Here is a 23,780-nt window from a genome sequence, read left to right as displayed (position 1 = left end):
TGCTTATTTCAACTTACCGAGTATTCGAGGTCTGATATATTGACATCGACCCCGGTCGACCGTTTCAGATTCTCGTCATGAGACACGACGACTTGCTCATCCTTCGTCAAGTGGCAGTCAAGTTCCAGCATATCGGTCCCAACGTCAACTGCACTGAAGGCAGAAAGCAAACTTGAGCTTCTTTATTTTTTTGGGGGGGGGGGGTGGCAGCATGGAGAGAAGTATCCCAAACCATAAGAAAATATGCAGCTTAGGTTTCAGCCCCACTGTAGGTCCATGTCGCCTGCAGTTCTGAGGCAGAACAGAGCTCCAGCCAGACTGGAGCAGGAACCCTGAGGTCCCGTTCAGGCCTGACAGGCAAGGGAGGCGTTTCAGGAGAGGCGAGAGAAAGAGAAGATAAATATCTCATTTCTCTTCCCGCCCCCTTCTCTATGCTATATAGCTCTACAAGTCTTGCAGAGTACAATGCGAGCATTTTATTGTTATATACTGCACAAGTGCTACCAGAGAGTGGAAATAATAAAAATAATTATGAATAATAATAATAATAATTTTATTTATACCCCACCCTTCCCGGTTCAGAAAACAGGGCTCAGGGCGGCTAACAACAAATTTAAAACACTTAATTGATGCAACAAAAAACAGCATAAAATACAGTATAAAACGTGAATGTGATGGGACGATGAGCTGCTTGTGTGTAAAATCCTAGTCCCTCAGAGTTTGGTCAAGTTTGCAAACCTCTGTCTGTAACGGAGCCCCTTAAACATGGCTCCGTCAGTCGCTGGCAGATTCCGACAGTGGTTGCTTTCGGAATCGCTTCCAACATAAAAGCTCCTTAACGGAAACACGTCTTCTGGACTCTCTGCGTGACAGTTTCCGGCGAGGAGTGGGTGTCCCTACAGGAGGTCCTGAAACCTCCCCACTGTTTTCGCTGGAAGTGTCTCTGAGCCATCCCTCCAGCTCCCTTTCCCTCAGCTCAGCTCCTCTCCCCCTACTGGTTCCCTCTTCAGCTGCTGAGTCTCTCCCAACCTGTGTGAGCCCTTTCACTTCCCTTCCTTCCGATGGCAGTTCCCTGACATCCACCTCCCCTCCAGGGCCCCCTTCATCCCCTCTCGCCCCCTCCTCTACGGGCGGTGAGGAGGCAAAACCCCGGAATGAACTTCCTTCATCTTCCGATGTCCCGAACACTTCTCTCCACCTGTTGCGGTTCCTGGTCTCGAAGTACTCCTCCTCCTCAGAGTCCATCTCCCCTTCCCCTTCCGATTCCGAGAATCCTTCCAACTCCTCCTCCTCATCGGTGGTCCCAAAGTATTCCCTCCGGAACCTCTCCACAGGCTGAGGTTTCCTTGGGAACCTTTGATGGAACGTTTCTATCAATACCTCGTCATTGATATCTTCTGCCATTACCCAAGTGTTTTCTGACTCCGGTTCTCCTTCCCACGCTACCAAATACTCCACCTGATCCCCCTTCCATCTGGCGTCGAGGATTTCTGCCACATGGCTGCTGCATTCCCTTTCTTCTATGACCGGTCCCCGAGTGGCCATCCCTTCTCGTCCCCCCTCATACGGTGACAGTAACGACCTGTGAAATACTGGGTGCAGTTTCATGTGGTTGGGTAACCGGAGCCTGAAAGCCACTGGGTTGACCTGTTGAATGACCTCAAAGGGACCCAATCTCCTGGGTCTTAATTTCTTACAACCTCCTTTGAACGGCAACCCTTGGGTTGACAGCCACACCCTATCTCCCACCCTTATGGTTTCACCTTCCCTTCGGTTCTTGTCTGCCTGCCTCTTGTATTCTTCCTTCGCCCTTTCTAAGTTGAGTTGGAGCTGACGATGGATTGCTTCCATTTCTTCTACAAAATGCTCGGCTGCCGGGACACCCCATCTCTCCCCTTCTCCCCCTGGGAAAGCCCTGGGATGACACCCATAATTAGCCAAGAAGGGGCTCATCCCTGTGGACACATTCTCGGCATTGTTGTAGGCAAATTCCGCCAGCGCCAACTTTTCTACCCAGTCATTCTCTCTGTCATTGACATAACACCTCAGGTATTGCTGGAGGACCCCGTTTGCTCTTTCCGCCTGCCCGTTGGTTTCAGGGTGCCGGGCAGTCGAAAAGTTGACCTCCACCTGCAGTAAGCTCATGAGCTTCCTCCAGAACCTGGAAGTAAATTGTTTTCCTCGGTCTGAGACCACCCTCAATGGCACCCCGTGCAACCTAAAAATGTGTTCTACAAATAACTTCGCTGTCTCTTCCGCCGTGACTGCATGCGAGCAGGCTACAAAGTGGCACATCTTTGTTAGTAGGTCTACCACCACCATGATGGCTGTTTTCCCCTTGGACTTCGGCAGATCAGTCATAAAATCTATCGACACTGCCTCCCAAGGTCGTTCTGGGGTTGGTAAGGGTTCTAATAGCCCCGCCGGTGCCCGCCTCTCCCCTTTGGCTCGCTGGCATTGCTCACACCCTCTTACATACTCCCGTACATCTTCCCTCACCTTAGGCCACCAAAATTCCCTGGTGACCAACCACATGGTTTTGTGTTGTCCAAAATGCCCCGCCGTGGGGCTGTCGTGCAACTGCTTGAGTACCCTCCCCCTTAAGTCTCCTTCAGGGATATACAGTGCCCCTTTGTAATACAAAGCTCCATTTCTTTCCTCGAAACCCCCTGGTTCCTCTCCCTCACCCCTAAGACCTCTGAGCTTATTCTGGGCGTATTCATCATTCTCTGTTTCCTCTACCAGTTCTCTTTGTCCCACCAATGCCGCCCCACACACCCAGCGGTCCTCTGGAATGACATGTCTCTCTTCGGGTGCTCCCTCCCCCTCCAAATATTCAGGTTTGCGTGAGAGAGCGTCCGCCCTAATGTTCTCTGGGCCTGGCACGTAACAAATCTCAAAGTTAAATTTGGAGAACTCCTGGGCCCATCTCACTTGCCGTTGGTTGAGCACTCGTGCCGTCCTCCAATACTCTAGGTTCTTGTGGTCAGTGCACACTTGCACCTTATGTTGTGCGCCAATTAGCAGGTGCCTCCATCTCCGGAACGCCTCATGAATGGCTAGTAGTTCTCGGTCATACACCGTGTAGTTCCTCTCGGATTTGTTCAGCTTTCGCGAAAAAAAGGCACACGGTCTCCACTCTGACTCCTCCTTCCCTGGCTGCAGAAGCACCGCCCCAATAGCTCTGTCTGATGCGTCAGTTTCCACTCTCATCGGTTTTTGTAAATCCACATGCAGGAGTTGTTGTTCCGAGGCGAAGGCCCTTTTTAGTTCCTCAAATGCTCGCTCCGCCTCCTCAGTCCAAACGAACTTCTTCTTACTGCTGAGACAGTCCGTAATGGGCGCCGTCAGGTGGGCAAAGTTTCGGATGAACTTACGATAGAAGTTCCCAAATCCTAGGAACCTCTGCACATCCTTCCTTGTTTTGGGTGTTTTCCATTCCAGCACCGCCTGGACCTTGCCGGGATCCATGGCCAATCCCTTGTCTGACAGGCGATACCCCAGGAATTCCACCTCCTTGGTATGAAACTGACACTTCTCCAGTTTCACCCACAGCTGGTTGGCTTGCAGCCTGCTCAACACTTCTCTGACGTCTCTCACATGCTGCTCCTCATTCTCAGAATACACCAACACGTCGTCTAAGAAGGCCACACAATTCTTGTAAAGCAAAGGCCCCAGGACGTGGTTCATAAACGATTGAAAGCACGCGGAGCCTCCTTGTAGGCCGAAGGGCATAACTAAATATTCAAATGCCCCCAAAGGGGTGAACATGGTGGTTTTCCATTCATCCCCCTTCCTTATTCGTATCAGGTTGTACGCCCCCCTTAGGTCCAGTTTAGTAAAAATCTTTCCCTTCCTGACCCTTGTCAAAATGTCGTCAATCCTGGGCATAGGGAAAGCCACTGGTTCTGACACTGCATTTAAGGCCCTGAAGTCACACACAAGCCTCGGCTTGTTCGTGTTTTTTTTATCCACAAAAAACACTGGGCTGCCCCCCACCGCCCTGGACTCTCTGATGAACCCTCTCTTCAGGTTCTTGTCAATGAACTCTCTTAGCTCCTGCATCTCTCTGTCTGACATGGCGTACAGCTTGCCTACAGGGAGCTGTGCCCCAGGGAGTAAATTGATTTGACAGTCAAAGGGTCTATGCGGGGGTAGTTGGTCAGCTTCCCTTTCGCTGAAGACGTCGCGGAGATCTGCGTATTGTCGTGGTACCTTCACGTTCTCCGTTACTTCAGTCCCTGCTAGGGTGGCTTGGGCCCCTGCCAAACCCTTTCCCTCTTTGCAGTGTTCTAAGCAATGTGCTGAACCAAAAGAAACCACTCTCTGATGCCAGCCCACCAGCGGATCATGTAACGCTAGCCAGCTCATCCCCAATATAATGGGAGCTCCTCCCAAGGTGGCCACATTAAACGCTATCAGTTCGGTGTGCCTTGCCACCTTCATTATCATTGGGACGGTCTGCAAGCTGACTTCTCCTCCCAACAGCTCCCTGCCATCGATCGTGGTCACCTGCAGGGGGTTGCTTAAAGGGATCGTCTGTATCTGGTGTTCAGCTGCAAACTCTTTGCTCATGAAATTGCAGGAGCTGCCTGAGTCCAACAGCGCCTTTATCTTTAGAGGGTGTCCGTTTGGCAGCTCTAGCGCCACTTCTATCACTAGGGCGGGTTTAGGAGGTTCTGGCGTGGGCACTTTCACTGCTCTTTGGCCTGGCTGCTGTGCCCCGACGGTGGCAGCCAGGCGTTGGCTTTTACTTGCTTCGGTATTTCTTCCTCTCTTCCCTCCACAGCTCCTACCATCCCTTGCCATTCCTTCCTCTGGGGGCAGACTCTGGCAAAGTGACCTGGCTGTTGGCAGAGATAGCATTTCCGGGCGCCTTTTCCCTCCTTCTTTCCCCCCTCACTGGGCTTTGAAACTGCGTGCGCGCGCGCTGTTCCGATTTCCATCGGCTCTGCCGGCGGGAAAGTTGGCTCTGGAATGTCTGGAATGCGGAACTCCTTCCAACGTTCCCCCTTCCCTTCCCGCCTCTCCAATGCTCTCGCCTCCTGGCGCGCTCCTATGGTCAGCGCTGATTTGGTCAGCTGGTCCATAGACTCCGCCCTGGGCGCCCGGGAAAGTTCGTCTTTCACAGCCGAAGAAAGCCCTTCTTCAAAGAGCATTTGAATGGGTTCCGCAGATAGATCCCACCCCAATTTATGGATCAACATGGTGAACTCAGTCCAGTACTCACGGACAGATCGGCTCCCCTGTTTGCAAGCCATTAACTGTCTGCGGACCACTCCCTGTTCAATATCGCTGGAAAACATCAGATCCATGGCGCGAAAGAACTTCATCGTGTCCTTTAGGACGTCACTATTCGCTGCCATCAGGGGTCTAACCCAGTCTCTCGCCCCCTTTTCAAGATGCCCAATCACGAAAGCCACTCGTGATTCCTCGTCAGGGAATTCATCAAACTGCAGATTGAGGGCATATTGCATCTCTGTCCGAAAGCCATGATAGTCTTTGGGCTCCCCCCCAAACTTCTGCACCAATCCTGGTACCTTTCTGACGAGCTGGGTGTCTTTCCCCTTTTTGTCTGCATCCTGAGCCCTCCTCTCCTCAAGCCTCGCCGTCTGCAGCGCTAGCTGGACCTCCAACACCCGGTACCTTTCTTCCAGGCTTGGACCCGCTCCAGCTCCTGCTTCTCCGGTTCCGGCTGGGTTGCTCATGATGCCTTCTCCTGCACAAGCTGCTCACGAAGACTGTCGGAATGCTGTGATGGGACGATGAGCTGCTTGTGTGTAAAATCCTAGTCCCTCAGAGTTTGGTCAAGTTTGCAAACCTCTGTCTGTAACGGAGCCCCTTAAACATGGCTCCGTCAGTCGCTGGCAGATTCCGACAGTGGTTGCTTTCGGAATCGCTTCCAACATAAAAGCTCCTTAACGGAAACACGTCTTCTGGACTCTCTGCGTGACAGTTTCCGGCGAGGAGTGGGTGTCCCTACAGGAGGTCCTGAAACCTCCCCACTGTTTTCGCTGGAAGTGTCTCTGAGCCATCCCTCCAGCTCCCTTTCCCTCAGCTCAGCTCCTCTCCCCCTACTGGTTCCCTCTTCAGCTGCTGAGTCTCTCCCAACCTGTGTGAGCCCTTTCACTTCCCTTCCTTCCGATGGCAGTTCCCTGACAGTGAATAACAATAACTTCAGAATTCAAAAATCAATTTAGGGGGAAATCCATCCAAATGAGTCCTTTCCTTTCTCCTTATAAACCACAGTGCAGGGAGCTTTTCAGCCTCAAAATGTACAACCGCAACTCTTAGGCCACCTGCACAAATTGAATGTTTAGATAGACACAGATAGGTGATTGATTATTTGTGCCCCACCCATCTGAATGGGTTACCCCAGCCACTCTGGGGGGCTTGCAACTTATATAAAACCATAATAAAACATAAAATATTAAAAAAAACTTCCCTAAAGAGGGAAACTGCCTCAGTTCTCTAGACATTTGCATAACCCAGGGGTTGTCAGCGAAACACCCATGGGTGCAGTGGTACCTGCAAAGCCTCCAAGCTTCCCGCCCACTGCCCCCTCGGTCATGATGTGGAGAGGGCCGCTACCTTTTCCTCCCTCAAAAAGTACATGGAGCTGAAAGAGGAGGCTGAAAGAGTGACACTCTTTCTCACTTCCTCTCTCACCTCTATATTCTTTTCCAGGGTCTGTTTAATTCCTCTGGATCTCACTTTTACCCAGATCCCTAGAGAAAGCAAAAGTGTGCATGGGCACATGCGTCCCTCATAGCAGGGGGCTGTCCAAGGGCTAGAAAAATAGCCAGAGGAGATGATGCCTACAGCACTTGCTTGAAATTTCCAGATCTGGCTGAAAATGTCATGGAGCCCTGGCTTAGCAGATGATGGGACATTTCTATCCAGGCTGCGGTACATCTTTCTGCCACCAGGGGCCACAGTAACCTAACTTTTTATCCATTATTCTCCAACAGTCCTGTGCATTAGAATTAATTCAGCAGAGAGTATTTCTCTCTGTCCGTGGCCTGTGAATGATGCAGGATCTGCAATGCAGCGGGCTGCTGTTGTTTGAAACCAAAGATGCTCCTCCAGCCTCTCCTGAAGCCCTGCTGATTCTGCCACATTTTTTTAAAAAATGGTTTCGGTGGATGGATTTTAACATAATGACACACACTTTGATATTTCTGACAATTCTGAAAGGTAGAGAAAAGAAGAATGCAAAAGCTTTTTTTAAGCCTCCAGGAATATATATATATATATATAGTCACTGTGCCCCACTTCTTGACATTACAGTGGTACCTCAGGTTAAGAACTTAATTCGTTCTGGAGATCCGTTCTTAACCTGAAACTGTTCTTAACCTGAAACCTGAGGTACCACTTTAGCTAATGGGGCCTCCTGCTGCCATCACGCCGCCGGAGTGTGATTTCTGTTCTCATCCTGAAGCAAAGTTCTTAACCCGAGGTACTATTTCTGGGTTAGTGGAGTCTGTAACCTGAAGCGTCTGTAACCCGAGGTACCACTGTAGATTGCATGCTAGTGAAGGGGTGGGGGGAACTTTTTTTCACACCAGCCTCAGAATTAGTAGGAAAATGTGATGCACCAATAGCTACTGACCATTTACATTCTGGTTCTCCAAGGACTTGAAACAAGGGTTCTGAATAGTTTATTTTCCACCTATAAATAAGGCATACAAGATGCCCTGCTTGGCATCAGTGATCCGGAGTGCTAGATCAAGGCTAAATCCCTCCTTGCTGGGTGACCCTAAGGCAGTCACAGTATCTTCCCGTTCAACCTAGCCTACCCCCACAGGGCTGCTGTGAGGATGTATGGGGATAAACCCCAAGCAGGCCACTCTGAGCTGCTTAGAAGGCAGGATAAAAGTGCAAGAAATAAGCTAAAAGGGTCGATGCGCTGGCTAGCTTGTTGAAATCAGACCCATACATGCTTGGTGTGATAGAGCTGTTTTTAAAAATGCTGACAAACCTTTCTTTTTTAAAAAAAATGCTGCTAAACCACTCTGGTAACCAGTGTGGTGTAGTGGCTGATAAGCATCAACACTACAATGTTCTACGCACGTCAGATAAAATATGCAACAGGGAAAACTTTGCACCCTGGAGTCTCGCCTTCATTTGAGACACTGTGTTTGTGCAAAACATCCGACTGACCAAAGTCTTCATTTCGTTTCCCACAGGTTCCAATAAAGACACTAATGAGCTCCTACCTCAGAACCGTAAAGGGAAGACTGAAGCCACCCAGCCCAAGTAGACAACAGCTCCCTTGACTGTCTTGGTTGAGTGCTTAATTAAACAAAGTTGTTGTGTAATGTTAAACTCTTGCGTTCACGGCCCAAACACATCACAATAAAACAATGGAAGACTCTAAACGTTTATCTCGGCTGGTGGCTTTGCAGGGAGCATGTTCTGATTTGAACGAGGGCTGAAGAGCCACCAAAATTGGTTCTGTGCTGCGGAATCCCTAGAGGTAGAAAGTAATAAAGAATACTCTTCCCAGTTTCATCTATGAGGTTCAGGGACACAGATCCAGTGACAGCAATCTCCTTCTCCAATGAAGAACAGACCCCAAAGGAAAGGAAGCACAGTTGCTATTGCATGTGAGAAAAGTGCACATGATAAAACCACAAAGAGCCTTGTGGCACCTTAAAGGCTAAGAAATTTATTATGGCATAAACTTTTGTGGGCCCACAATCCATTGAGTGTAATCCTGAGTTGGCAAACCAGTGTGGTGCAGTGGCTTGAGTGCTGGACTAGGACCTGGGAGATCAGGGTTGAAAATCCCCAATCTGCCACCAAACTCACTGGGTGACCTTGGGCCAGTCACTGCCTCTTGGCCTAACCTACCTCACAGGGTTGTCGTGGGGATTAAATGAGGGGGAGAAGAAGGTACGCCACCTTGAGCTTTTCGGGGGGAAGGTGGCTTGCAAATGCAATTAATACTACTAATACTAATAAATACATATGGCAGGAAGAGGGGATTGTAGGGTTCAGAGGGAACTGAAATGCCAAAAATAATAGCCAACAATTTACCAAAAGCAAGAGAGTTCGCAAGCAATTAGAAAGGCACACCCTGACGCTTCATTATTTAAATAAAGCCAGTCTTCACCACAATCTTTATGAAATCTAAAGAACCTCCTTCCAAGGTCTGCTTTAGCAGAGCTAAAGAGAAGAGGGGAAACTTTGTTGTGTTAAAACCATCACGTTTAGCTGCCATGGAGATTAGAATTGCCCGTGGCCCTTTTCAACAGCCTTGTTCAAGCTAGGAAAATTCTGACAATGCCTAGCACTTTGGAAGAAAGTGTACAGTACTAGCTGTGATAATACTACTAAGTACAAAGAAAGACTTAAAAAACCTGAATCAATTCCTGAGTTATAATCACAACTCCCTCACAAAGAAGGAATGTGTGGTTCCTTCTGGTTCCCCACTGAGAAATCTGTAGTAATTTGCCATTTTGCAAAGAGTAATTAGATGCGAGGGAAGGGGGAGGCAAATCCAACACGTTATTGATTCTGAAATTAATGCTGAAATCCACAGCCCACACATTTCAAGGCAGTCTTGAAGTAATACCTAGCAGCTTTAATGAATTTACTGGAGAGTGTGTAGGTTGCAAAACAGCCCCGGGACTTCTAGCAGTTAAGAGCCATGCATCTGAGCCATGAGGGATGACCAACAGGAATGTCAAGGATCCAGATGGCCCATAAGAGATCCTGGACCAAAGTTATTATGGGCCTTAGAAACTAATACAGTCAAACCTTGGTTTTCACATGTCTCGGCTGCCGAACATTTCTCATTTTTCCCCACTGAACTTGCCGACAGCTCTTTGATCCTTGGTTTTTGAACGTTTCGGAAGTCGAACGGACTTCTGGATTATGTTCGAAAACCAAGGTTCCACTATACAAGGACACTGAATCTGACCTGGCAACATATGGGCAGTTGGTGCAAGTTTTTAAGCACTGGAGTTTATTTCATTTATCCCATTTCCATCCTGCATTTCCTCAAATGATAAGGTAAAGGACCCTGGTTGGTTAAGTCCAGGCAAAGGTGATTATGGGGTGCGGTGCTCATCTTGCTTTTCAGGCCAAGAGAGACGGCGTTTGTCCACAGACAGCTTTCCAGGTCATGTGGCCAGCATGACTAAACTACTACTGGCATACGGAGGACTGTGATGAGTCCCAGAGCTCATATAAACGCCATTTACCTTCCCGCCGCAGTGGTACCTATTTATCTACTTGCACTGGTATGCTTTCGAACTGCTAGGTTGGCAGAAGCTGGGACAGAGCAATGGGAGCTCATCCTGTAGTGCGGATTTGAACTGCTGACATTCTGATTGGCAAGCCCAAAAGGGGTTTAGACCACAGCGCCATCCACATCCCAATGAGTTCCAGGTGGTATATATACTCACCCTCTCCTCATATTCTCCTTACAACAACCCTGTGAGGTAGGCTAGGCTGAGCTTGACTGACTGTCCCAAGGTCACCCACTGAGTAGGGACTTGAACCCTGGTCATCCAAGACTTAGTGCAGCACTCTAACCACTGCACCACACTGGACTGCCAACTCAGTGATTGCTGTTGTTGGCATCCATCTGTCTTGGGATACAGTGGAAGAGTGTGCCTTCGGGGGTGAAGTCAAACTGCTGGAGAGTTACAGCGCCTGCTGTGGCTGTAGAGACTGATATGGGAGAGATATGTTTAACTGCAGGTTTAACTGCGTTTGGTTTTGGTGCACCATGGCAATTTAGGCTTACTTCATGCATCTGCTGAAGGGGACTATGGCCCACTACAGCTTATGCCACAATATATTTGCTAGCCTTCAAGCTGCTGCAAGACCCACTGCGGTTCCAAGCTTGATTTCAGTACACCTCTTTCAAATGTGATAACTGAATGTGTTTGCTTTTCATGGCGTCTGTTCTTCTTGGCAAAAGGAGATTGTAGTCCCTGGAGACGTGCACCTGAGTCCCTGATCTGCATAGACGAATATTTTTTAATCACTTTGTACCTCTAGGGATTCCACATCACAGCGCCAATTCTGCTGATTCTTCAGCCCTTGCTCAAATCAGGACACACACCACACTGATCTGCTGGCAGCAGTCTGTCCCCATCATCTGATTAGTATGTGCTATAGAACATATGCAGTCTGTGTGCCCTGTGTGTTTTGCCTCTAAAAGCATTGGGATATTAGGCAACCATTAGCCCAGTACTAGGGAGAGGGCTGGTTGCCACGCAGGTCTGACTCTGCCACAATCAAGCCTGCATGGATCACTTTCCCCTGTCCCAGACTGCAGCCACTTGTGGCACCTCTGCTGAAAGGCTGGGTGTCCTCTTACTAAAAGGTTCATTAATCCAGGGATATTGTCTATGAAATACAAGCTTTGACATTCATATATTTAATTGCAGGTGCAGATATACACCCACCCACCCTGGATTTATTTTGTTTCAGAAGCCAAAGCTCTCAGTGGCAAATAGGAAACACACTGACCTTTATTTCTCTGTGACCCTTGCAGCAGACTGCAAGGAACATCTGATAACTTTAGCCCACTGAACAGGTGCCTCTTCTCACTGCCCTCTGCTGTAGCTTTTTTCCAATGTGTATCCATGTGGCAAGGAGGCCCACGTAGGAAAGCTTTTAAAGAACACGGCAAACTTCTGCACGGCATTCCCAGCCTCAAGGCCAAGAAGTAACACAAACGTATTAAACTATCTAACTTTCACAACAGTGACCTTCTGTGTTCAGGGCTTCAGCTCTGTTGAAAAGCCGGCACTGGAAGGCAGTTTTATGTTTTGGTTTGAAGGAAACAGAAACTTTTCTCCTGGGTTCTACTCTCAAATTTGTTATTCTTAAGCAAGCAATCTTGGGCAAGCCACAACTTGCATACCAGTATTCCCTCCATCACGTATTACTTTCCAAAATATTAAAGAGAAAATCCATTGGCTGGAATTCAATTAATGTGTTCCGTCGATGCAAAGGTTCGTGTTTGTGCAACTGGTCTTCCTCTTTCCCTGCATGCCCTCTAAATCTGTTCTAGGGGTTCCTAGATTTACAGCTATTACTCTTTTTTTTTTTTTTTTTGGGAGGGCCATCCCACTACAGACGGAAGCTGGCCAGGAAAGCAAGAGAATCCTCTCTCTCATCTGTTTTGCTTGGGGAAGGAAGGAGACATCTTGACAACACAGAGCTCAGAAGACATCTGTCTGCCACTACAAAAGTGAAAAGATACCTTGGAAGGTAGGTGGGGAGTTGAAGGGAGAAGCTTCTCCTCCAGCTTAAACCTGCCTCCCTGACCTGGAAAAGCCAACCCCACGTGCTGGATGGCTTCCTTTCTCAAGAGAAGTTAATAGAAGGGAGGATGACATTAAGTCCTCTGCAAACAGCAGCTCTTGTTGACACATGAAAGGAAATGCTAAAGTATTTCAGACACACAGATCCTTCAAAGGAAACCGAATGCAGGCAGGGAATGTGGAATGCCACCTGCAGGAAATGAGGAATGCCACCCACATTTCTGTAGCTCAGGGAAAGGTCAAATGAATAAGCCTATTGCCTAACCTGAACATTTTTATGGAGATAATTTATAAGCAAGACAAGAGCCTCAGGGGGTCTCTGCTGATTAGCTCTCAAATACTGAAATAGATTGGACTGAAGCTAATCCAAGTGCTATTGTCCAAGAACAACTGGCTGTGTAAACAAGTCATAGAAGCATAGAACTATAGAGTTGGAAGAGACCCCGAGGGTCATCTAGTCCAACCCCATGCAATGCAGGAATCCTGCCCACAGCCATCCCTGGCTGGACTCAAACCACCAGCGTTCTGGTTAACAGCCAGGCGCACTGACCCACTGTGCCACTAGAGATGCACATGTGCCAACTGTCTGTGTAAGCAAATACTGATGATAAAAATTGTGATACTCACTGGCGAAAGGCTGCCATGGTATTTTCCAGATTCTCTCCAGCCCCTGTAGGGAAAAAACAGCATTTTAAAGGAAATAGTAACCACTTGGTGCCAGGATCATGGCTGCATGTTTTAAGAGCTGCATGTTTTAAGAGCTGCAAGGGAGCTAGGTGAATTTTGTGAATTCAAAAACTACTAAACAGGAACTCTTTGCACCTGTTTTGAAGATGCTCCTGTTCTAGTGGCCGGATTGTTTCATTGTGCATTTTGAGGTTTGTACTGAATGGATGTTTATATTTTAACGCTAGTGGAACAGCTCTTCATATTTTGCAAACCACAGAAAGCCTATTTTGGCATCAAGTGGCAAATAAAATAATAAAATAATATTTTAAAGGCATTTCATGAATTTTATGGTTTGCTTGGCTCACCAAAAGCGAGAATAGTGCCTAGTTTCACCTCACAGGAATATATATAGATAATGAAACAGGGATGCATAACACAGACTTAAAACCAGTGACAGAAATGGCGCAACTCTGAGAAAGCTGCTTCCATCTGCCATTGCTAAATGGATTTAATGCTATCAAAACTGGCCAGACATCTAAGTAGCACTTGCAACAAACTCAATCGCCTATACTATTCTGCTCCAACAAAAAGTTCTTTGTCTTTCCTTCTTTATCCTTAAGGACCCAGTTTCACTGCACAGTAAGTGCCAAGTTGAGAGGCATGAGTCTGACACAGATTCTTGCCAAGGACTGCGGTAAGTGAGTGAATGTGGGTGCAAAGCTGTGTGGGGTCGATGCCAGTTTAAAGCCACTTAATATGCACTCCATGCAGCAACTCAGAACTCTTACCTCCAACATCTTGAACGTACAATGTTTGTTAATACAACGTACAGCTGTGCACCAGCTGTTTTCAATAGAGATCCTAGACAAAATGTATTGTGTGCGAAACTGTCTGCAAACAGACACTGCAGTGAGTTAAGGAACAGGCTTTAGCACACAGTTGCCATTCCATCCTTCTTCTTCCTCTCTCAAAAAGTCTGATCTACTGAGATATCTTCCGGCGTATGTGTCAAGCATAACCACTCTTCAGAGGCACTTGAAAAGTGAAAAAAGTACAATTTAACCATGGTCCCCTAACATTTAGAACCGTAAGGAGATTCAAAGCTTATTTACCCTCATCCACTCACTAACGCATGTGCTCACTGCCCTTCCTCCTTAAGGCTACAGTTCATAGGTCACGCTCAGCTTAAACATACCAAACACCTGTTAAATCAGGAAGCAAATGCATCAGCTCCACCTCCTCAACAGAGAAAGAGAAAATATAAGCTACGAACTCTGATGTTACCAGGCAGGTTCTGTAAGGAAACCCCATCATAACAATCCCTGTTCTCATTCTTTAAACACTGGTGGCTGGTACCCATTGGGAACGGCAGGGTGGAAGGTAGGGAGCCCCATATTAAGTGGCCAATTCTGGGTTTGCCACCTTCCTTCTTCCTGCTGATTCTATAAAGGCAGAACAGGGTGAGGAAGAGGAAGTCCGGGCTCATTAACAGGAAAGGAATAAGCCAGGTACCTCTCCGTCACGCCTTGGTACAGATCCACACCTGCTGAATGACAGCCTGCCACATAGATGTGAAAAGCTTTGGAGAACAGGACAAAACGATGACAACCACACCTGACATGATATACTGCTTGTAATTCTGAAACCTTTCTATTATTAGAATGAAAGTTGTACAGACTAAGACTTCAGACCGTCCAAGGTGGGATTGGTGCGCAGGGCGGAGAGACATAAGGAAGGCGTACGCAACATGATGCCCTTCCAAATGTTGTGGACAACAACTCCCATAATCCCTGACCACTGGCCATGCCGCCTGGGGCTGATGGGAGTTCAAGTCCAAAGCATGTGGAGGGCACCATGCTGACTGTCCTTGGTATATGGCATGGGAACAATTTTGTTGGACAGGGGAAGTTTGGATCACAGATAGGTGCATAAAAGGAAGATTATACTGCAAAATTATTTGAATGCGCATATACCTGTTTGGTATATGTAGCTAATTAAATTTTATAAGCTGCCTTTGGAGGGTTTTGCCCTGAAAGACTGGATATAAATATCTTAAATAAAAATTAATGGATTTGATTAAATGCACTCTAATCCACCTGGGGGGGGGGGGAATCTGTGTCTTCAATGCACCATCAAGGTTTCTGCTGCAACGTAATAGCATGGCCACCTGCCCACTTAGTTGTTCATCTAATTACTATATTAACACATCTTGTTAAGTGGCTCAAGCACACATAAATATCACCATACTCAAACTTCTACGGAACAGTCATGTTTCCCCCTTACTAATTACCATTTCTACCTTTGCCATGCTCACACAGTGCAATGGAGGAATTAGCAAAATTACAATGGAAAAATAAGCAGAGGACTCTAAATATTTGATTGCGTAGTTATGATTTCAGCTGTATGATCTGAGTGCCAGAATTAAGCGACCATTGAATCTGGGATCTGATCCACATTAAAGCCCTTGGCTGGATGTGGAGTGAGGCGAACTTCTCTCTAATTAAAATATGGAAATCATTACTAGAAGAGGTAATGATTGCTTCTGCCTTAGATGGCTTTTTAAAAGTGTTAGTCAAACTTGGGTATTAGTACATCATAAAGCTTCCATATTCAGAGACACGATTCCTCCAATTTTCAGATGCTGAGGGCAAGTAACTAAGTGATCCTAGTCAACCACTTTTGGAAACAGAAAGTTGGACTACAAAACAGCTGGACAAAACATGTACCCAATGTACTTTTGCAAGGTAAGAGAAACACAACTTAGCACAGCACTTCATCGATGAGATCAGTCTCCCACAACCTTTTGTGTTCCATATGTTGTTGAACTACAACTCCCACCATGCAAGGCTCCTCTTGGGTCTGGTTTGGAAGTTCCAGCTGGTGAAGAATTTGGGATACCAGGCTGCTATTTGGCTGAAAACATGTGACACCATTGTTAAAGCATCTGCCCTGGCTGGCTGGCTGCTACCAAGCCAGGCTCAATGTCTTTGTATTAAAGTCCTGAACAACTTAGGTTCAGGGTACCTCAGGGGTTGGCTGAACCCCTAATATCCCAGCTTGATCATTGAGATAATCAACTGAGTTAGAAAGGCCCAATTAACAGCTACAAGTACAGTGGTACCTCGGGTTACAAACACTTCGGGTTACAGACTTCGCTAACCCGGAAGTAGTACTTGGGGTTAAAACTTTACCTCAGGATGAGAATAGAAACCGTGCAGCGGCAGCGGGAAGCCCCTTTAGCTAAAGTGGTCCCTCAGGTTAAGAACGGTTTCAGGTTAAGAATGGACCTCGAGAACAAATTAAGTTTGTAACCAAAAGGTATCACTGTACCAGAGTCCTTAATATCATCGGTCCAGTGTTGTGGAATACTTTGCCTACAGAGATTCAGCAGGCGTTGTGTCTGCTTTTCAACACCTGCTGCAAACTCTTCTAATGCATGCAGCAGGCTCCACAGGCAATTAAGAGAACTGTACATCTTTCCATATTAGTTGGTTGGTTTTTGATTTTAACATTTTCTATGTTTTTTTACTGTGTGGTTTTATGCATAACTGTAGCAAACGACTCTTGATTTTATTTTATCAATAGTGGTATATCATTATTTTCAGAAAGAAAGAAAATCTCCCCTGACCATTGGCCATGCAAAGTGAGGCTGATATGAAGGGACAGAGGTTGGGGAAGGATGCAATAAAGGAACCATTATAACCACATTGTACAAGGCTGATTATACATACTAGTACATATTCAGAGAAGATTGCAATTCTCTACATGCCCACCCTAGTTCTATCTGCAGGGCTCAGTAGTAAGCGATAAGAAAAATCACTTTCTCCCAGAAACCCAGAGAATCCTGTGCCAGTCGGTGGGTGTGTCTGTGTGTTTGTGTGAAACTGGGCTAGGTGGAAAAGAAGCACAAGGCAGATTCTTTTACAGCTCAGGGTTTCTTAGGTTCTTAGCAGTGTCTCTTAAGTCACTTTGTCACATTAGCCCTTTGTAAGAAATAAAAAGCACATGTTTGGGGAACAAACATGAACAAAGTTGGCTTTTTATTTCCACATGTCAGAGAACTGAGTTGCATCAGCCAGCTGAGGATGGAACCTGGAATCCCACATTACAGAGTGAGTTTAAGTCAGAGGACCAGCCCAGCTTGCAGAAGATTCAGGTGCATTAGTGCCTGATCTTCTTACCTCTATGTAATTTAACTCTGATGAAATGTGACCTAGATAAGTGCCAGACACTCTCAAGGCAAGCCTATATCGCTTTGTTATCCTGGGACAGAAGGTCTTTAGAATCGGTTCCCTGGAAGGGGAAATGTAAAAGAATGATTATACCGCAATATGTGCCGCATGGGGGCAAATCCTACGCAAGTCAATGAAAGTGTGCAATGAGTGGTTTTAGATCTGATCTAATTTCAACTTGGCATCTTAAACCAACTCTTAACAACCCAATGTGGAAGAGAGCCATCACTACTTATCTATGACCTGTATCTTGAGCAAATGGAGCAGCCTTACAGTTCAACATGAACAGGGGCCAAAGAGCTTACTGTATCCACCACTTGAAAACACAGATGCATGTAGATGCCCAGCAGGGCTAATATAGTTGGTTGCCAGTTCAAGGCCCGATCCAGGCCCAATCCAAGGTGCTCACATTAGTGTTCAAAGCTTTAAATGACTTAGGCCCCAAATATTTGAAAGACTGCCTCTTTCCCTACAGACCCTCTTGGATGTTAACATCAGCAGATCTTGGACATTCAATCACCCTCAGAAGTTTGGAATGGTGGTGGCCCAGAAGAGGCAACTCCTACATTGTGGAATTCCTTACCCACAGAGGTGCGCCTGACACTTTCATTATACAGTTTCTGCTGTATTCTGAAAACACACTTCTTTACATTGGCCTTTGACATCTAAGATATATATTTTTGGTACGCAACCTACACCTGTTAAGTGCAATTTGTTTTAAAGTCTTTTTAATTTTATATATTACTGACTTTTTGATCACTTGTAACCTGCCGTGGGACCTGATAGTAAAAAGGCAGGTAAAACATCAAATAAATATTACAGCAATAACAATAAGAATAAAACCATTCCTGATTAAACAAGCCCACTTTTCAACAGGCCAAACAAAGGCCTCATATTTGCATGTTTGGCAGCTCTGGTACTGAACCTCTGCAAGCATCGTTCATTCAAATCTACTCAGTAGAAAGCATATTGTGTAGCACAAGTAAAAAAGAAAGCTCATCCACTCAGCGATGGGAGATTCAGGGCTCTGGAATAAGAGTATCTGAGAGCTCAGTTACTCATCTTCCAGAACAAGCAGTTTCTTAATGCAGGTCTGTCTACTAATAATAGATGAGGAAGTTCTATGAAAGCTTGTAAACTGAGACAACTTGAAGCATTCATGTTGATGCTCAGGATGAGGCAGAGTTTGATTTCTGAATTAGATGGGAGGCAGCAAACAAGGTGGCTTTTATATGGCAGGTAACAGTACAGCCAGCAGCTAGAAAGATTAAAAGGCCTTAAAACAAGGCACATCACATTCATCAGGACAGAAGGCATTGACCCAACACAAATAAGAAAGCCTCCCTTTTCTCCCTGCCCCTGTGAAGAACCAGTATCCCTGCCCAGAGAGCATTAAAAATCTAAATAATGGAAGACAAAAACGAAAGGAGAGATTACAGCTTGATGGAGGAGCAGAGGTGAGGAAAGGGTCAATTCTTCTGTGATTACAACCAGCAAACGAACACAAGGATGCAACAGAGAAAGATTTTATAGAGGTGGGAGAGAGTCTTAACCTGGTGAGTTCTAGTTATATTCCAGGTCTAGGGGATGCATAGGTAAAAGGTAAAGGGACCCCTGACCATTAGGTCCAGTCGTGGCCGACTCTGGGGTTGCGGCGCTCATATCGCTTTATTGGCCGAGGGAGCAGGCGTACAGCTTCCGGGTCACGTGGCCAGCATGACTGAGCTGCTTCTGGCGAGCCAGAGCAGCGCACGGAAATGCCATTTACCTTCCCGCCGGAGCGGTACCTATTTATCTACTTGCACTTTGACGTGCTTTCGAACTGCTAGGTTGGCAGGAGCAGGGACCGAGCAACGGGAGCTCACCCCATCGCGGGGATTCGAACCGCAGACCTTCCTAGGCTCTGTGGTTTAACCCACAGCACCACCCGCGTCCCTTAGGGGATGCATGGAAGGCAGCAAATGGAAGTAGTATAAGCAGGTGAATGGAGCAAGGAAAAGGTGACAAGGATCTTGTCATCCAGATGCCTAAATTCTTTTGATGGAGCTGAAAAATCCTGATCATCCTTGCACGCAGCTGTACTTAAACATCTGTACTTAAAGCTAATTCCTGCAGAAAACAGCCTTCGTCTGGCCAGCCTCTTCAGGGACAATACAAGAACCAGTTCAAACAAGGCAAGTATCCCACTTCAACTGAAGGTCACAACTTTGTTTGGTCACACATCTTACTTTTGCACAATAGGAGTGGAAGGTGTTAGCTTTGCAGGATAATCTTCATGGAATGCGCTGATGGAGGTTTACTCTTGGGAAGCTTCATCACGCAGAAAGCAGCCTCAGTTCAGAGTGCAAGGCAGGTATTAACAGCTCAGGACTGGACTGCAGGTTCTGTGACTGCTTATATGCCCTCATCCATTCATTTAAAAGCTTCTGGATTAGAAGCATAGAATTGTAGCATTGGAAGGAACTCTGAGGGTCATCTAATCCAACTCCCTGCAATGCAGGTATCTCCACTAGATCACACATGAATTCAACCTCTGCTTTAAAACCTTCAAGGAAGGAGAGTCCACCCCTCTTGTGGGAGTCTGTTCCACTGTCAATAAATTCTTCCTGGTGTTTAGTCAGAATCTCTTTTCTTGTAACATGAATCCATTGGTTTGGGTCCTACCCTCCAGAGCAGAAGAAAACAAGTTTGATCCACCTTCCATGTGATAGCCCCTTACGATATTTGAAGATGGCTATCATATCTCAGTATCCTAAGTATGTTTACTAAACATACCCAGTTCCATCAACCATTCCTCATAAGTCTTCGTTTCCAGACCCATTATTATCTTGGACACCCTCCCCTGCAGACATTCCAGATTGTAAATGTCCTTATTAAATTGTAGTGCCTAGAATTCGACAGACTCCAAGGCAGAATGGACCAAGGCAGAACAGAACAGGACTAGTATGATGGGGACACCATACTTCTGCTGATGCAGCCTAAAATAGCATTAGCTTTTTTTTGCTGCTGCATCACTCTGCTGACTTGTGTTCAGCTTGTGGTCTATTAAGACCCCTAGATCCTATTCACAGGTGTCCCCCATCTTATATTTGCACAGCTTCTTATTCCTTCCTAAGTGTAGAACCTTACATTTGTCCCTGCTGAAATTCATTTTGTTAGTTTGGGTATGCTACACACACTGAGAACCACTGAACTTTTTGTTGCTCTCCCACACCCCTTTTAAAGATGTAAACAACATTTGTCCGCCTCCAGTCTGCAGGGACCTCACCTGCTCTCCAAGAGTTCACAAAGTTTATAAACAGATGCTCCGAGATGATATCTGCAAGCTTCTTTAGTACCCTTGGGTGCAGCTCATCAGGTCCTGGAGATTTTAGTTCATTTAAAGCAGCTAGGTGTTCCCTTACCAGCTCTTTTCCTATCTTGGGCTTCATCTCCCTCCTTGCATGATTTATTGTGTTATTTATTGTGCTGCATGATTTACCAGGTTAGGCGCCACTTTCCTTTTGGATGAAGACAGAGGCAAAGTAGGTGTTGTGCAGTTCCACCTTCTCTCTGTCACCCAATAGCACAGGCTAAACAGATTAGAAAGTGAGTCAAGTGAAATCCCTTGAGGAAAGATGACATTTTAATTGCCATTGGCTGGTAAAATGACCTAGCTGAGCAATTACTAAGATAAAATGTAGAGTTGTGAAATATACCATTAAAGGATTCAGAAACCCCTCTTGCAAAAAAGGAGCATGATGAGCAACCCCTCTAAGGAGGAAATTTGGGGCCCATGTATTTTACCTCCTACCTCTATTGTGAGAACAGGATGCTGAGCTAGATGGGCTCACTTTGGCCTGATCCAAGAGGCTCTTCTTATGTTCTTCTTATTTATTATAATGCTAATGAACACATAGGTGCTGGTACCTCTTACCTTTTTATTACTTCCTTTTCAGCACACATAGTTGACATTCAACTCTAAGGAAGCTGGTATCAAATGGTGAGTGGTAACAGATTTGGGATGGGGAGGATAGACCTTCCTATCATAAAGGGGTAGGGAATAACTACTGCAAGGTGCGTGCTCACAAAGTTACGAAGCGTCCAACACAATTTAAGCACAGGTTGCCCAATAAAGGTCTGGCATGCATATCGTATGTATTGTTGTGTTTTTATACTGTAAACCTGTAAACCCTGTGATCCTCCGACGAAGGGCAGTATAGAAACATTGTTAATAATAATGCCTCCCAAAAAGACAGGCACAGGATTATAGTTCATTGATTTTTTTAAAGCCCTATCTCCATATGAACTTGGGACAGACCCAGTTAAAAGACTGCTTTTAAAACAAAACAAGATTTAAAAGCATGCTGTCCATTAGCTGCCCTTAAACCCACCTACTCCCAACTTAACCCTGACCCTGCTGCCCTCTCAGGGCTGCAGCCTGTCTAAACAAGACAGATTTTGCAACATCTCTAAAAAAGAGAATATTCTGAAATTGCCTATTTAAAGTTTGACAGATGGCTGACAAGATAACAGGGCATAGGGAGGGGGGTGTACAAAAAAGGAATTCCAAAGGATACAAAAAGGTGGAAGGAGTTGTGAAGTTTAGGAAGCAGACAAGTTGCAGAAGGGGGAGGGAGAGGTTGGAAAATCTAAATGATACTTCTGAAAGACACTTCTGAAATCCGAAGCAGAGAAGTGTCTGACAAAAGGGAGGGCTTGGGGAGGAAGAACGGGGAGGAAGAATGAAAGGGATACTAGAGGGGAGGACTGCATAAAGGGGTGTGTGTGAGAACTTTAGAAAACAAAGCTGGCCAGATTTGGGGAATGTTGAAAAAGGCAAATCCTCTATAAAGAGGATAGGGGGAGAGAGAGGAAAGGAAACTTGCCATTGTGTGGAGGGGGTGAGAAGCAGCCCAGAGAGAGGATGATGAAAAATAACAGTGTAACATACAAAAACAGAATATAATCTCTATTTCAACATTCAGACATTATCATCACAGTAAAATTTGCTTGCTGATGTCTGAAGAAGTGTTTTTTTTATTTTTTTGGGGGGGGGAAGCTAGGCACGAAAGAAAGGTAGCAATCTCCACCCCTTTTCTTAGGGGCGGGGGAGCAAGGAGGGGGCACAGATTTCAAGGTCAGCTTTTTTGAGAGAGGAAGAGAGTGAGCGAGCAAGGCCAGCATCACCGCCAATGTTCTCCCTTTCTTCTCTTTAAATTGCCGCTGAAGTCCCTAGGACAATCAATTGCTTCACCAGGAGATTTTCAGGGGCTGGGGTGGGGGCGTGACCTTGTACACATACACATTTTTCATCACCCCCAAGGGGGGGAGGGCAAGTGGGTCTTCTCTCTCCTCTACCATAACCCCCCCCCCCAATTCAGTTCCTGCCCAAGAATGTATTATTTTTGTATCACAATCTGTTGCCCCTATAGTTCTTTGTAGCCCCCCTTTCACCCCTCCTCAGAAGATTTATCTCCATTTGTTGCCCCCCCCAATATTTTCTCCCAACTTGTCACCACCAAAATGCTCTACATTCCCAATAATAGTTTTCTCTCCAGTTCTTGCCTCCCCACAAAATATCTGTCCCCCACCCAAAAATCTGCACTGCCCCAAGAACATTCATTACAAATATTATATTGTTGAATGTATATACAGCTTCCCTCCCATCAATAAATAGCCATTTGGACACTTATAAATAATATTAAAAATAATGTACTTAATCATTACAAATAGATAATAAGACAAATCCCCCTCCCCCACAAAATTACCATTATTATATTATTAAATTCATACATTAAAAACAGTGCATTCAATAATTACAAATAAATAATATGCTAGGGACCCCCCCTTTATATGATTTTGCATTTTTTGTATATTGTTTTTCTCTGTTTATTTTCTCTGTTTGTTCCCTGCTCAGGGATTGAAAATGTCCAGTTAAGAGAGGGATATAAATACTGCGAATATTATTATTAGTAAGGCAAGACCCTACCCCCGCCCCCAATTATCATTATTGTATGATTCAATTTGTAACAGCTTCCCTCCCATATTCTTCGGGATAGCCTCAATATTAAAAAAACCCCGTATTTAATAATTACAAATGGTAAGGTGGGCAACACCCCCCAAAAAAAAATCCTCTCCACCAAAGAACACCCCCTTTTCTCTCTCTCGATTGCTACGCCCACTCCCCAAAATAAAGCTGCGCCCCTTCACAAAAGAAAAAGAAAAATCCTGCCTCTCGATTTGACAATATATATGCATATACATGAATACAACGACGCCCAGCGGCCGCCCTCACCGCCGCGGTGGGAGATGTGCCGGCATCGGAAGCGGTGGCGCTTGGGTCGGTGGAGCAAGCCCGGGTACTTCAGCAGCAGCGCCGAGGTGAAGAGGTAGCCGCCCAGCGTGGAGAGGATGTAGAAGACGACCGACATGGTCGCTCCTCCCCAGGCGGCCGAGGAGGAATGGAAGACGGCAGTCGCCGAGTGCTGCGGAAACGCAGCCCCTCTTGCCTAGTACCGCCCGCTCCCTCCTGAGCGGGGGTCTGAGGCGACCGGCCACCGCTCCCTTGTCTTTTCTCCGGACCGCCAGGGAGCTCCGCCCACTCCGG

At 46.2% G+C, this 23,780-nt stretch overlaps 1 protein-coding gene and 1 long non-coding RNA gene across 2 annotated transcripts in view; one reads left to right on the top strand and one right to left on the bottom strand.

Moving 5' to 3' along the window:
- Nucleotides 1–23,753, bottom strand: part of GDPD1 (glycerophosphodiester phosphodiesterase domain containing 1) — a 33,732-nt gene extending 9,979 nt beyond the window's left edge. The window contains exons 1-3 of the mRNA XM_080983196.1: nt 23,469–23,753; nt 12,918–12,960; nt 18–153 (exon numbers count right to left, since the gene is read on the bottom strand). Of these exons, the coding sequence (XP_080839322.1) occupies nt 18–153; nt 12,918–12,960; nt 23,469–23,604 (315 nt within the window). The 5' untranslated portion in view covers nt 23,605–23,753. The remainder of the gene's footprint in view (nt 1–17; nt 154–12,917; nt 12,961–23,468) is intronic.
- LOC308464164 lies at nt 6,208–18,770 on the top strand. The gene is made up of 4 exons (XR_013979909.1): nt 6,208–12,237; nt 13,580–14,246; nt 15,598–15,703; nt 17,667–18,770. It is a non-coding gene; the product is annotated as an uncharacterized lncRNA (long non-coding RNA).
- Nucleotides 23,754–23,780: the final 27 nt, after the last annotated feature.

This window comes from Podarcis pityusensis (assembly GCF_964106645.2).
Source record: "Podarcis pityusensis genome assembly, chromosome: 15".
NCBI lineage: Eukaryota > Metazoa > Chordata > Lepidosauria > Squamata > Lacertidae > Podarcis > Podarcis pityusensis.
This window is presented reverse-complemented; position numbering and strand designations above follow the sequence as displayed.